This window comes from Cylas formicarius, unplaced genomic scaffold (genome assembly GCF_029955315.1).
Source record: "Cylas formicarius isolate icCylForm1 unplaced genomic scaffold, icCylForm1.1 PGA_scaffold_4__25_contigs__length_36172078, whole genome shotgun sequence".
NCBI lineage: Eukaryota > Metazoa > Arthropoda > Insecta > Coleoptera > Brentidae > Cylas > Cylas formicarius.
Window position 1 is genome coordinate 12,586,594 of NW_026844334.1, and position 15,064 is coordinate 12,601,657.

At 35.7% G+C, this 15,064-nt stretch overlaps 2 protein-coding genes across 2 annotated transcripts; both read right to left on the reverse strand.

Moving 5' to 3' along the window:
* Positions 1-8,747: 8,747 nt before the first annotated feature.
* LOC132700658 (uncharacterized) lies at positions 8,748-11,151 on the reverse strand. The gene is made up of 2 exons (XM_060668131.1): positions 9,296-11,151; positions 8,748-9,176 (listed from the first exon to the last, which is right to left on the reverse strand). The coding sequence occupies exon 1, from the start codon at positions 11,043-11,045 to the stop codon at positions 9,342-9,344; it is 1,704 nt and encodes a 567-aa protein (XP_060524114.1). The 5' UTR covers positions 11,046-11,151; the 3' UTR covers positions 8,748-9,176; positions 9,296-9,341.
* Positions 11,152-13,718: 2,567 nt separating this feature from the next.
* LOC132700901 (ER membrane protein complex subunit 2-like) lies at positions 13,719-14,977 on the reverse strand. The gene is made up of 5 exons (XM_060668483.1): positions 14,867-14,977; positions 14,698-14,811; positions 14,349-14,643; positions 14,023-14,275; positions 13,719-13,966 (listed from the first exon to the last, which is right to left on the reverse strand). The coding sequence occupies exons 1-5, from the start codon at positions 14,880-14,882 to the stop codon at positions 13,817-13,819; spliced, it is 828 nt and encodes a 275-aa protein (XP_060524466.1). The 5' UTR covers positions 14,883-14,977; the 3' UTR covers positions 13,719-13,816.
* Between the last annotated feature and the right edge of the window lie 87 nt (positions 14,978-15,064).

A 15,064-nucleotide genomic window follows, 5' to 3' on the forward strand; every position in this document is an offset into this window, starting at 1 on the left:
CGAATTGTTCTCACTCCACGTGCGACACCGATTGCCTAAAGAGCTTTACTTGTATTGTATGAATTACTGAAGACGCTAAAGATAAAACTATATTTTTTTACATCTTTCTAAAATTTAGGTAGTTGCAGCTGCGTTGGTTTTAATGTTTTTGATAATCATGCTCCAGTGAGGATGATAAAAAGTTCTAATAAGCCGTATATTCCTTGGATAACTGAAAATATTAAATTTATGAAAAGGTTAAGAAACCAAGCCTTGAATAGATTTCGTCGCACTGGAGATTTAGGACACTGGTATTATTAGAAACTTACTTTTTTACAAAACTTCTAGATTCCTCCTGCATCGGTTTTTGCTGATTCCAAATTGCTGGACATTTCGCCGTCGCGGCAAAGAATACATTGGAGAGACCGGACGAAAAATATCAACTAGGCTCAAAGAACACGAAAGAGCCTTACGACTAAGACAAATAAACTCATCAGCTGTTGCCGAACACACTCATGAAACCGGACATAAAATTTTATTCCATATAACTAAAATTCTTGCAAATAATCTTCTACCAGCGAAAAATCCGAGAGTCTATATACCTGTCACCAATTTGGGAATCAGTCATCCGAGACGGTTTTTATGCCCCTCATCAGCGCCCCATCCCCCCAAACAATATATAATCAGGTACAGACTAAAATACGAGCCAGTTTCTGTCAAGCTCTGAAGAAGCCAACAAGATGATTGGCGAAACGTTAGCAAGTTTCTTTCAAAAATTAACTTAGAAACTTGACCACATTTGGCATAAGGGCTGACAAGAAAGCATGGAAGCAAAGGAAAGAAGAAGAAAAATATACCAGAAGATTTAAAGAATGTGGATCAAATATTTCACTCAAATAATAGGAAATGGTGTTGTAACTAATTATGAACTATTGCCCTATTTGAACAGGATTTTTAACCTTAATAAGACTTTTTCATTTATTTTTTATTTTTTGAGGAAACTGTTTCTAATATCATTCTAAATATCAAGACAAAGGTTTTTCGAAGAGGTAAGTTAAATACTACTCTAATTACTTTCTGATGCCCTTTTATAATTCCCTATATTACTTATTTACTTAACTGGTGCGTTCAAGAAAGTAATGGAATCTCAAATTCTTCCATATTTAACAACCAATCAGATTATTCCCTATAGACAGTCTGTATTTAGAGGAGGTTACAGCTGCGTAACGGCTTTGACTGATATGAATGACGCAGTAAAAGCACGAGATGAGAACAGTGCTACGGTTCTAGTTATGCTTGGTTACACTAAAGCCTGCGGCTTAAGTGTTTAAGTGGTTAAGGTTAGAATAGGAGTCCCTCAAGGAAACATTCTGGGCGCCTTCCTTTATAGTATATACATGTTTAACTTCGCAAATTCTCTCCAATATTGTAAGTATCATTTATACCCAGATTTACACGTCCTGTTCCCCGTCGCAGGTTAATACTAAACTCTGACTTGGACAATCTCTTAAAAATTTGTAATAGACACCATCTTCAAGCGAGCCCATCAAAATCTGTTGCGATGTTATTCTGAAATGGTATCATTCGAGAACAGTTAACGGAACGTATAAAATTTAGATAGAGAGTGTTATATTCGCACCGACATTAATTATCCCAAAAAAGTAAGTCACTTCTTTATGAAACTTTAATAATATGACATTTTAATTTTGCTGATACAATATATAGATCATTTGTGGATTCTGTTGATATTAAAAGGATACAAAAAAGTTCAAAGAGTTTACTATAAGCTTGAAGAGTTGGGATGACTTTCCATGGTTCAGCGACGTGTGTTGCATTCGGTATGTCTGTATTCTGTATTACAAAATAATTGAGTCAAAATGTCCTCCCTATCTTCATGAAAAACATATCGTACAGATATTCACAACATAAATATTCGTAGACAACATTTGTTAACTACACCTTTTCATAAAAATTATTTTTTCAAAAAGTGCTTCTCCTATCAGATTGATTTTATAATTGATAAATATAAAATAAATGATTTTACTCAATTTATTAGCTCATTGAAAAGATACATGAAATGCAAATTTTTAATACGTTGATAATTAGCACGGCATTTTAACGAAGCATGAAAAAAATCTCCTTTCCTATGGCCCTGTCTTCTTTCTTTCTTCTTTCCTTTTTTTTTTTTCTTTATATCTTGTCATACTATAATTTGGAATAATAAATAATATTCTTATTATTAATTGTTTCAACTCGTCCCGTTCAACCTTCCGACTTTCAACAATCAACATCGCCTCAGAAAAATCAACATTTCTGTTTGGAATAGACTTTTTCGTCAGTATTTTATCAAAATATGCCAAGATTCCATTCAATTAATGGAAAAAACGGATTAGGTGCTCGGAAATCGCTGTTTACAAAGTGTAAGTTTGCGAAAGGGCAACGATATGAGTTATTAGGGAAAAAAGTTATTTAATGAAACTCGGTCTATAAATATCTATAAATAACTCGACCACTAATCAATTGTTGGAGACTAACTAATTGGATATATATTTTTATAATTTATATAATTGTCATAAATTGTCGATAATTATGATAATTAACTATAGACGTATTTATGTAGTAATATGAGAAAAAGCCTTTTAAAAAAATAATAAAACATGTTTTTGCCATGAAAATAAATTTTGTTTTTATCTGATTGCCTACCGTTTTATATACTTTAATTTTGCAAAATGTTTACTGCATTAAAAATGTCCTATTCAAAACGCAGTCCGTCGTAATCTTATTATTTAATAAGATTAATACTCAACAATAACAATAAAATTCAGTAATCACAGGTATGGTCTGTTCATAGATAGTGACCAATTGCTTTTGGATTATCCAAGGGTGATCATTAACATACAATGCAACAAGATTATTACCTAAAGTTTTGGAATTTAAATTCAGGTAAAATTGTGGTCCGCAATAGTAAATAATTCTATACCTACCTGTATTTAATATTGTTTGGTTTGGTATACTACTCAGTTTAAGTTTATTAGTAATCATTCTTATTTCGTGTGTAATACAGCGTGTGTTGAATCGTGTGCGAATTATGCAAAATATGTCTCAAAAAATGAGTCTCGTGTATCTCAGGAGATGCTCCCGCTCAAATGTAGAAAACACTATTCTATTGAGACTAAGGAAGTTATAAACAATGTTTGTTTGACTCTTCTTGAACGTGGTGCCAGCAAGCAAGCATCTTTAGAAGAAACGGCCACACGGACGAAAATTCCAACATCAACTGCATGGAAAATTGCGAATTATCCCATTTCAGCGAGGAAAAAAAGAAGCGATACTGACATTTAAATAGGTAATAAAAATAATTTGGAATTTTATTTTAGATTTAATCATAAATACATACACAAATAAATAAATATTGTTTAGTATCTTTCCTAATAAAACCCCAAATAATTAAATTCTAAGCAAAGTATGGATCTGTTAGTCACTTTCTTATATCTATGAAGAGACTTTACCGGGTAACTTTGCTCATTCCGGAAGTATTGGTTAAGACATTTAATGTAAAGTACTAAAGATACACACAATTTTGTTTAATTTTTAAACATCATTTAGTATCCTAAATAATAAATGGACGGTTTTTTTAGTATTAAGTACTTTGGGTTGTTAGGCCGTTATTTGAATATCTATTGACATAAAAAAAAAGTTAAATATTCTTTATTCTTTTTCATACAATAATTTTTTGATATTTTATATCAGAAAACGCCACTTGATTGCAAGGTAAACAATCACAATCGCGTCACTCAAAAATTGATAGCCTAGAGAGAGACCTTTTTAACGATTACAAGTTTATTGAAATGCGATAAGCCTTTTTTAAATCGCACATTGACAACAAAAAAGATTGGAATTTGTCTCAGCTTTAAAACAGTTCTCACTTTAACTATGGTTAGTATTAGAAATTTTTGTAGGTTAGTAAATCTTTTTGCAAGTTTCTAATACCATACTACCGTACCTCACTGTCCTTACTTTAAAACCCACCATTTTAGTTTCGATGAAAATAAATATTCGTGACTTTCAAACCTGACCACTCCATCCCGTTATCATTAGTTAAAACTTTCTTCAAACTCAATTTCAATTCTCAAACAATCCAAGGTCCTTACATTTGTCGGTGACTGAAATAACTAAAAAGCTTTAATCGACATCACTTCTTCTGATGAAATTAAAAATCGTGAACTGATTTACAGGTTCGTGAAGCCAGCCATAAAGTGTAATTGAAATAGGTCAGGCAGAGAAAGTTTTCCCAATATTTTCTCTTTCATTTATTTACTGACTTAAAAAAATGTTTCGTTTATTCAAACAATACCAACGTTGCGAGTTAACGCTTGTGTTATTTTTTACTGGCAGATTTATGGATTAGCCTCATATTATCCGGCATCGTGGAAATATATAGGTGGTTGCGACTGGCACCATCAACCCCCGGTTGGCGATTAGGGATATGCCACATATCGAACGTAGATTTATCCTAAGATACCCGACACGGCTCAATCTAAACTATATATGCGGCTTTGCATTAGGATTTGGAGGTCGTTGATCTCTATGTTTTATGCATGGAGTTGAAACATTTGATAACCCCTCTCCCCACAGAGCTACTCCCGTATCTCCATACAGCCGTACATCCACAAAAAATGTAGGAATCAAAAATGTTCCGAAACTGAATTGATCAGTATATGCGACTGATTATTTTATTGCCCAATACTAAATCTCTCTTCATCAAATTTCATCTTTTTTAAAAAACTTAAAGATATTGGACATTTTTCCATTATTTTCTTACTTACTCCTATTCTTTCCCTATCAAAGGCTGGGCTAGCCTTTAATAAAAATTTTCTTTTCGCTTGTGTAAAATACCTAATGATACGCCGATCTAGCATGCGGGAAGCGTCACTTTACCACTTGAGTTTCTTGTCCCACGGATCCGAGCCCTTTCGGACATTTGCGTAATATTAACGCACCGGTACCCAAAAACTAATGGTCGTAGAAAAAGTATAGTGTCACTCATGTGTTAATCACACGATTCCGCTGTGCTCCGCTCGTGCCAAATGAACTCGTGACTCAAATTCTGTTTACCGCATTTTTGCATAATATGCCATAACACTCAGCCATCGTAGTGACTTCTGGTATAATGACAGCCAATTCTGAGTTCTTCTCTCTATTTATCAGCCCAATGACATCCACTCCTCAATATAGGCCTCCCCCCTTCTTTTCAACTCTTCTCTGTTACTAGCGATCTGATGCCAGTCCCGACCAACTGCCTCTCTAATATCGTCCATCCATGTTCTAACGGGTCGCCCGACACTTCTTTTATGCAGTCTCGGTCTCCACTGCATAATATGTTTTGTCCAACGAGTGTCGTCCTGTCTAGCAACATGCCCTGCCCAAGTCCACTTCATTGCGGCAACTCGCGCTATTACATCCTCCACTTTCGTCCGTCGTCTGATCTCTTCGTTTCTCACGTGGTCTCGAAGGCTGACGCCGAGCATGAGTCAGTCATTCTATTGCCCTTTGTGTTGTTCGGAGTTTGTTAGCACCTCTGGAAGTGAGAGTTATTGCCTCTAGTCTGTATGTGAGAACCGGGAGAATGCAACTGTTAAAAACCTTTGACTTCAGATTGATGGGGACCCCCTGGGCTTTTAAGGTTAAAACCAAGCCTGCCAGTAGCAGCTCAAGTCATACGGACTCTTCTAGTTATATTTGGTGACCCAGGTAGACGTATTCTTCAACCCTGTCAATCATCTGACCACCTATCTGGATTTGTGTGACTTGTGGTGTGAGGAATTTTGGTCTTCGTTAAGTTCATGGTTAGACCTACCATTCCCGAAGCAGTTTTGAGTTCCGAGAGCATTCCTTGCAACTCACCCAAGTTACTGCTGATAAGCACAGTATCATCCGCAAAACGGAGAAGACATAGATATCGCCCATCAATCCTAAGGCCTTTGCGGTTCCAATTGATCTGCTTGAAAACATCTTCCAGTGCCAGTGTGAATAGCTTCGGGGAAATAGTGTCTCCCTGTCTCACCCCTCTCCCGACAGAAATCAACCCAGTTGATAAGCTTTCTCCGATTTTTACTTGTAATGTAGCCTTTTCATATATATATTTCAACAGATCTCTGTATCTGGAATCTATACTGGTGTTGTCTGTTGCTCGGAATATAGCCCATAACACAATGGAGTCGATAGCGAATATTTATGTTGTACTTTTCGATTATTGTTCTGACGTTCTGAATTTGCTCAATAGTGGTCTATCCCCTGCGAAAGCCTGCTTGCTCTGGTGCCTGGTAGCTATCGAACTTTGTGGTGAGTCTGTTGGTGAGTACTTTATAAGGATGTTCTAATGTTCTAACCTCATACAAAACATGTATTTTGCACCATTTGCGCAGTTGCCAAATGCCTTGACTGTATGATATCTTGTAAAAATGACTGGTTTACTTTATTTGCGGTCAGCAGTTAATTAACAATTTTAAAGGTTGGTAGGTTTATGTTTCAGAAACTAGCCACTAGAAAGTGCAAATAACATCTTGAAATTTACATCGACAACAACCTGCTAAACCCTTTTACTTAGAAACTACCCCATCGAGCAATTTGTAAGTGCCAAATAATGACACAATGCAAATAATATATGATTTAATATGTCAAACATGTTGCTAACACTATCATAATCCAAAGTACTAATGTCATGTCTCGTTTTAAGTCGGTAGACATAATAAAAACATATCGAAACCTCAGTTGCAATAAAAAAGGTCAGCTCGTTCGTTTTATAGTTTCTATACCTAGATCAAGCAACTGGCCTAAAAAAACAAACTTTTGACCACCGCGCAGTCTGCGGTTTGTTCCTCCAATTACCCAAAACAAGTTTTGATTTTTATTATGCACCCAGGTTCCTTGTTAAAAATTCTCGGTTTATTATGAAACAGCATGACCTCTTTATCCCGGGTTTCGGTTTTATTTGTATAGCACGTATTTTTGTGTTACCGATAATGTGTGCAATGTAACAAACACTTTCCAATTATCTTTGAATAACGAACCTATAAATGTAGCATCCAGCGGTTGCGTGATTCAAAAAAAATAATATTTTTCGATGACCTTAATGCATTTTTCAAAGAATCCGTTCATTAATTAGATAAAACCGTTGGATTATATGCTTGCTAATTAGCCCGTACCAATTAACCATGGCAATTAAAAATGTAATGTTTACATTTTACTAATATATCGCAATAATTTCGGAAGAATCCTCTCTCTCTATATATATACACACATATATTCAACAAATTTTTATTCTTGGTCAGATCCTCATTATTACATTTTTAAGCCAAGAATTTATTACGCAGAGATCTGACCGCAAAGGGTACAACGGTCGAAGATTTCTCATTTTATCATAAGTCCATTCGCAACTAGGCGAACTTCTTGAAAAAAAGTTTTATTTCTACACAAGCTAGTCTATAGAAAAAAAGAAATAAAAAAATTCAGCCTGAGATTTCTTGGTCCCTGTTTTTGAAAAGTTCGAAAAAATCTCATGGTCTATGTGACAAAAATTCTCAAAGAAAAGTACTCCCGCATATTTTCATATCTTAAATTTTTCAGCTTTGTAAACTTTTGGTAGGTTTCTTTGCCTTTTCCCTTTGAGTAATTCTTTTAGAAATAAATGAGCAACATGTTTTAAAATTTAATATTAAAGTCTTTTTTTAATTTATTATATATATAACGTATATAAAAAAAAGCTCACCAGGATTATTTAAAACAAAACTTGTTTGAAAAAAATGCAGCTCGTCAAAACTTCCCATGGAGTGTCAAAATATACGGCAAAGCCTTGGGCTCGGTTATTACTACAATTACAAGGTTACAGTATCGCAACTAATGATAATATAATATTTTAACTAAAACATATCTTGGCGATTTTTTCGATTCATCGGACGTAAAATATCTTTCTTCGATTTTCTCTCAAAAATAACGGAAAATAAAGAGTTTCTTAAGTTGCGTTTAGGTAATACGCATGATAATAATATGAACAATATCGGATGAATATAAGAAAGGCGTATTATTTTCTCAAAAACTGACAGAGATATCGCCGCTATAAGCAAATCGCGTGACACCCTAAAATGCAGAGGCCATGAAACGATTTTCTACAATAAAATTTTGTTTCCGTTTCTTCGATTACTTCTTTCGTTCACGTAACGATTCATTTCGATATGATATCCCAAAAGTTTCGATAGCAATTTATTTAATACCTGGTTCAGAAAACCGGCATCGATGACACTACTGGAGCCAATAACATTGGTTGATGTGCTGTTGATTCGGTCGCCAACAGCAAACATCAGCTCGTATAATATATTGGCAACCAATGGAGAAGTATTTTATAGTTGATTTTGTAAAAAAAGTTATTATCCGTAAAAAGTTTTGCTTATTTTCAATAAGGTCTTAACCAAAGAACAAATACAGAAATTACGTACCAGGTGGTCACAAATTATGAAAAATTATAATAATAAAGATTGGAAGATGTATGGAAATAATAAAAAAAAATTCTATCGAATTTGAACTAATACGCAAATTTAAATTGAATATTTGAAAGGTGGCATTCATAACAGCTTATTGACATTTGTCAACAAAAATATGAAACTTTCGCATTAACTCGTTTTTACTACTTTTGGGTGGCAACAGTAGGCATCGGGTTTGCACCTCCAGAGTTACTAAATCGTTATTAAATGAAACAAAAGCAATTTCGCGTCCTGGTTTTATTTACATTGGAAGCAACAACAAATAATTAAACAACTTGTATGTACTTAACAATAGTGTCAACAACATTATAATAAAAATGGACTTTGCACTATGGGAATCGTAAAAAAAATATGTACACGATAATTTTTTTTTGCGCGAGATATAAATATAACACGACACGCATTACTAATTTGTATTTACACTCTGCCGTTATCGGATAACAGAAGACCTTAACATAAACATATTTGTATTTCGTCTGCTAAATGTACAGTCCAATATTTTAAGCGAGTAAAACTCGAACCATTGATGCAATGATTTTTTTTCGACACGCGTTATTTTTAATAACAGATAAAATGTATTTTTAAGACTATCGCTAACACTAGAATGATAACAGTCCATTAAAATAAAAATATTTGTTCGGTCAGCCAAAACATCTCTTGCTAAATCGTTGATGAAGCAGCATTGGAAATGAAAGTGCATTTTTGTGTGCAATACAGCATTGAGTTCACATCAAAAAATAAATATCAGTACTTTACAAAAAATAACTATTCATACGTACAAGTCAAGCCTTTAATCTCTCTCCGATGGGCGTTGCAAAAACTCTTTCAACGCACCGGGGTTGTTATAGGCCTGGGGAACTTGTTTTGCCGGTTCTGCATGAAACCCAGCATGTTCTGGAAAGGCAACTGCATGTGGTAGTACGCGCAGTACGGCAACGGGTCCCATATTGTAAACAATGCGTCCCTTTTATCCAAAACTGTACCTATCAGCCTTGTGACCGTTTCTAATGAAGGATTCTTTAGGGTGTTTAATACCGTGTCGGTCATTCGGTAGGTTCCATTGCCATTCACCAGAGGACCAGAGTTTTGTCTTTTAAAATGCCGACACGGTCGCCAAACGAGACGGGGATGGACGTTGGTATAACAAATATAAGGCAAAGACACCCCCACTCTGCTGCTGAGGGGCTTTATGGTATTCGTATCTTTCGTAACGACGAACCGAAAGCTCACGTGTCCTGTAATCGGTCTCAGCAGCTGCAGCTTGCCGAAGAAATTCGTCAACCACTGGTTTATTTCTTTGTGCTCCACAGGTATCAGACCGCCGCTTTCCTTTTCGAACTTGCAGGTAACGTTAGCGATCACCTGGGACTCCTTGACGGTCGTGCAAGTAAGATAATGTTCGCCTTCGAGGTCTTGCACCACTACCCACGGCCTCTGTTCGCTGATGTCGTTTGGAAGTTTAAGATCGTTCCGCGACAGCGGCAAAACGACCTTCGAGTGTTCCCGCAACCCGCTGGGGCCCGCGGTAGACATTACATAATTACCGAGTCTAATGGTACCCGTATCGTAGAGCCTGTAGACGTCCTCTCGTGAAGTTACCACGTAGTAGTTCGGGGTGCTTACGTTGTACTTCTCGCATCGTTTTAAAACTTCCAGGGTATCGTCCAGTACCCAGACTTCTTTGATGCCCGGGCAGAAGCACGTGCATCCGAGCAATTCCAAATGAGGCTTTGCGACGGCATCATAATATGCCGAAGTGGTGGCGCATACCGGTATGTAGTAGACCGCCCCTTCTTTGTCGACGATCTCGCACAAAGCGCGGACGTAATTCTGAAGTTGATCGCTGGTAGGTTTGGGTACCGTGTAGAACTTATTAACGGCGGTGGAGAATCGCGTCAGTGCGAAAACACCCTGTATTTCACATACCACAACCCTCGCGCCCGCCGAGTAAAAATTCCTAGCCAGGTGCAACGCTTGGATCGTGCTGCCTCCGCTGATAAGCACGGTACGTTTTTTCTGGTTCCGCGGTACCCTCGGCGAGAAAACCGCCGAAAGAAGCATCCGTACCATCGTAAGTGGTAACTGAACCAGCTGCGTTAGCAACCAAATCCACATGGATATCCATAGCATGGGCAAAGCAAACAGCAGTTGTTTCCAGGTCTTCGGCAGGATGGCGATAAACATCGCCTTGAGTATGCGGATCAAAAAACAAGGGTACCATCCGATCACGGCACTCAGTACTGAGTACGTGTCTTCTTCTTGGGGTGAGTTGTGCACGGGGCTTTGGCTTCTAAGGTCGCGGGCGTCAGACTGTATAACGAAAGGTTCTCGGATAACGCTCCCCAGGGATGAAGTGCGACGGATGCGTCGTTTCCGGAGTGTGTTGTCCGGCGAAGTAGAACCGGGAGAGAAGGAATTTGGAGAAATGGGGCTCTGCAAACCGGAACCACTGCTGCTGCTACCGGCATGAATGCTCTCGTTACTCGGCCACGGCACTTTGGACAAACTTTCCGACGAACAGCTTGGCATTTTCACTTGAAATTAGCCACCGAACACTGCAGACATATACTCACTATTCGGTCACTCGAGATAAAGTAAGAAACATCAAAGCACTCTCGCAGAACTTATAAACAATTATTTTGTACTCTGACCTACAGCCGTGTACGTTTCCATTTCCCCCACTAAAAACGTTTGGACTCTATTGAGGTAGTCTTTATTGTGGAATATGTATGTGATTACATTATTTATAAATAACGCCACGATAGCGATAAGCAGGCATCGGCGTCTCGATCGACACTACAACTTGGTTATCGCGATTTCGCATTTTTTGGGGAACGTTTTGTTCTAGACATTAATAAATTATCTAATCTATTACGAAAAAAAAAAGGTACTCTAGTCGAGGTGCAAATGACCTCCAGCGGCACGAGATGCTGGCCAAGCGTTATCGGTGAACTGTGACCAAAAAGAATATTTTCCCGTCACTGGTCAGCAATATGTCTACAGATCACACATTAAAATTAATTAAAAAACAATATTGTGAGAATGTGATTGTCTTCGAGTCGTTTTTAATGGACACATGGACACCTAATATACCCTGTACCCTATTCCCGATAAATGTTTAACTGCGAGCTGCTTTATTACATCTAGATTGGTGCTGAAGGTAAATATAGATATTCGAAGTTGATAAGCCATGAAATTCCAACATTACAAAAATTGAACTACATAAACGAGTAGGTAGCGAATTATACTACTTTAAAATATATATTTAAAATAATCTTTATATATTGATATGATATTGCTATAGAGCATCCTCCTCCGTATACTTAATTATATTTTTCTACTCCCGTCTGTAAAATGCCTAATTACACGCCGAACTAGCGCGCGGGAAGCGTTACACGGATCCCAGCCACTTCGGGCATTTCCGGGATATTACCGCACGGGTTTGGCAGCAATCGAATGTTTTCGGAGATATTTCCCACATCTTGAATTTTGACGTTTCTCAATTTGTGTTGTTTTGCGAAAATGTACCCAAAAACTAACGGTCGTAGAAAAAGTATAGTATGCAACACGTTCGGTAAACTTTTTAGGATACTAGTGAGTCAAACGCCGTTTATCGCACTTGTTACATAATATTCCATTTTAATCTTATATGAATGCGATATGAAAGATTTCTCAATTTTGTAATACATAGATGTAGGCTGCCTTTAGCACCACTTAACGATTAGAATAAGAGTAAGAGCTTTTTTGGTCTTGAGCCCTTGAATACGTAAATACTACACTTAGAGAATTATTATGCCAACTAATTTTTTTTCTTTTTATTATAAACATTTCAAGAGGTCTTAAAATCGACAAGAAAGTAGAAAATAGAATTGTGCTTCTGCACAGCGATCTCCTATTTTATTTTCCAAAGTGATAATAAAGGAATTTTGGAGAGACAGTCTGAAACTTTATATATATATATATATATATATATATATATATATATATATATATATATATATATATATATATATATATATATATATATATATATATATATTCACGTATTGATTCGCGGATGGAAAAATGTGATGACACTATATTCCGAGATATCATCCGTTCGCTCGCGCTCCGAAAACACTGAGCACTGTTCGAAGTGTTTTCGGAGCGCGAGCATTGAAGATGCCAAGTGAGATTTTGGCAAAACGTCTGCAGGATGCCAGTCGGAGTTCAACAAGCGAACGGATGATATCCCGCAATATAGTGTCATCACATTTTTCCATCCGTGAATCAATACGTGAAAAAAAAAATATATATATATATATATATATATATATATATATATATATATATATATATATATATATATATATATATATATATATATATATATATATATATATATATATATATATATATATATATATATATATATATATATATATTTCCAATAAATAATTAATTATTTTTAAACTATTTCTTTTTTATTGTTTACATTATAAATACATGCATATATAATTCTACGAATATGAATTAATCGGTAGCATTTTTGAGATATCTGCATGCGCTTGGAATCAGTCCTTAAGCACGCTAATGTTCCACCAACCCAATAAACCCATTTTAATATGTTATTCAAAAAATCTTAACATCCTTCATGGCATATTTAAAAAAAACTCTGTTAATGGCTTAGTTTAGATTATATATAGCTTGAATTGAATTATATTATCAATAGGCACCAGTTTCTGTTGTCTTAGAATTTATTTCACTTACAGATGTGAAATGAGTTCCAGAAGTAGACCTGCTTATTATCATGTCGTTATTAAAGATGTATTTGATATTTTCGAATATCTACATTCAAAGAGATACCCGCCTCTGTCGTCAACATTTAAATTAAATTCCTCTACATATACCTGATACCAACTATATTGTTATCATGTTCAAGGAGTCCAAGAACGATAATAGTCACATGGACAATTGATTCCCACAAATTAGTAAGAATGAGTGCTGCTACAATGACGTCCTCCGGACCACTTGTTCTTTGAGTAGGAGGGATATATAGTTTTAGCTTTTCGATGCTGTGATTTTGGCTTCTACTTCGATGAATTGTATATTAAACTAATAAACCAATGTTATATATAATCCTGATCAGTAAGCAATGGTGAATCTGTAGAAATTAACAATTACAAAACAAAAATCTCTTTTTTAAAAAGGAAAGTACACAAACACAGTGACATACATATATTGTTACTAGTGTATACAACAAGAATAACTTATTTCAATTACAATTGCACCCTAACAGTGATAAAACCATAACACTTTACTTATATTTCCAAAGCTGCCAATGCAGTTACCAAAACATTTTCTTCATTGTACCGATTTTTAATCTCCTTGAGGCTCCACTCGGCTATTTTTGTAACGTCTTTGCGTTTCTGGGACGAGTTTTTTTGAGAAGCTGTTTGCGCAGTGGCTGTCTATAAATCAAATATTAAAAATTACAATAACAAAAAACTGCTTGAAAAGGTCACACCAAATATAGACCATACAGTGCCCTCATATTTTTTGGGTTTATTTTGAGAGCCTGTGAATAGTAAGCCCTCGCCAGCTCTAAGTTTTCTGCACCACCCTGAGTATATTTTACATCAGCATATCTCTGGTGTAGTAAATGGTTATGAGGGTTGTGCAAGATTAACTCCTCAATACAAAAGGCAGCTTTGTTAAAATCTTGTTCGCCAATATATAAATCACCTAATTCCTGCCAAGCTTCCATGTCAGCCATAAACCTATCAGCAACAAGAGTAAGCTAACAATATTTTCCTAATTTTGATGAATAAATTTAAGTACTAAAGTTCTTACACTTTTAAATAATCAACAAGTTCTTTGACCGCTTCAACAGTTTTTCCTTGAGCTTTTAGTATTGCAACCTTGCGTTTCCTTGCCGCACTATTGGTTTCATTTGCCTTTATTATACTATTTAACATTCCCAGCGCTAAATCATAATCTTCAGTAGCTTCAAAGTACATTGCCTCAAGACGCTTGACCCTTAAGCTGTTACTAAATTCAGCATTGAGGCTTGCAATACATGTTTTAGCTATATCCAGAAAGTGACAATCTAACGCAGCAAGGCATACCTGTTCTAATATCAAATATTCTAAAACAATAATAGATCTAAAACAATAGTACTCGAAGTTTTAGATAAATGTACTTTCTTTTCCCAAACTATCTACATTGAGCCATAATCGGTCTAACCATATACTTAAGACTTCTCTGCTTTTCCGATCGTTGTTTTCTCTCCATTGCCGCAATTGTTCTAAATCTTCTAAAAAAATAGACAGATATTTTATACAACGATTAACCTAGGTTTATTTTATTACTTTTTAAATTTCCCATCTTATAAAGTGAAAAAATTAATAATCAATTATTGAAGGTTAATATTAATAAAACTCATAGAGCACCTGATATTTTTGACAGACACAGACCATGAGATATGACAATTCCAATGAATGAAAAATTTATTTATTTAACGTAATGTTTCCGTATCTAACGTCATGCTTGTTTGCGACGATGTAGGA

Excerpts from the sequence above, each read along its gene's own strand:
- LOC132700658 (XM_060668131.1), bottom strand. The coding sequence starts at position 11,045 with ATGCCAAGCTGTTCGTCGGAAAGTTTGTCCAAAGTGCCGTGGCCGAGT.
- LOC132700901 (XM_060668483.1), bottom strand. Across the intron at positions 14,644-14,697 it reads AGATAGTTTGGGAAAAGAAA|AATATTTGATATTAGAACAG; the intron begins GTACATTTATCT and ends TTATTGTTTTAG. Across the intron at positions 13,967-14,022 it reads CACTGTATGGTCTATATTTG|ACAGCCACTGCGCAAACAGC; the intron begins GTGTGACCTTTT and ends TTTGATTTATAG.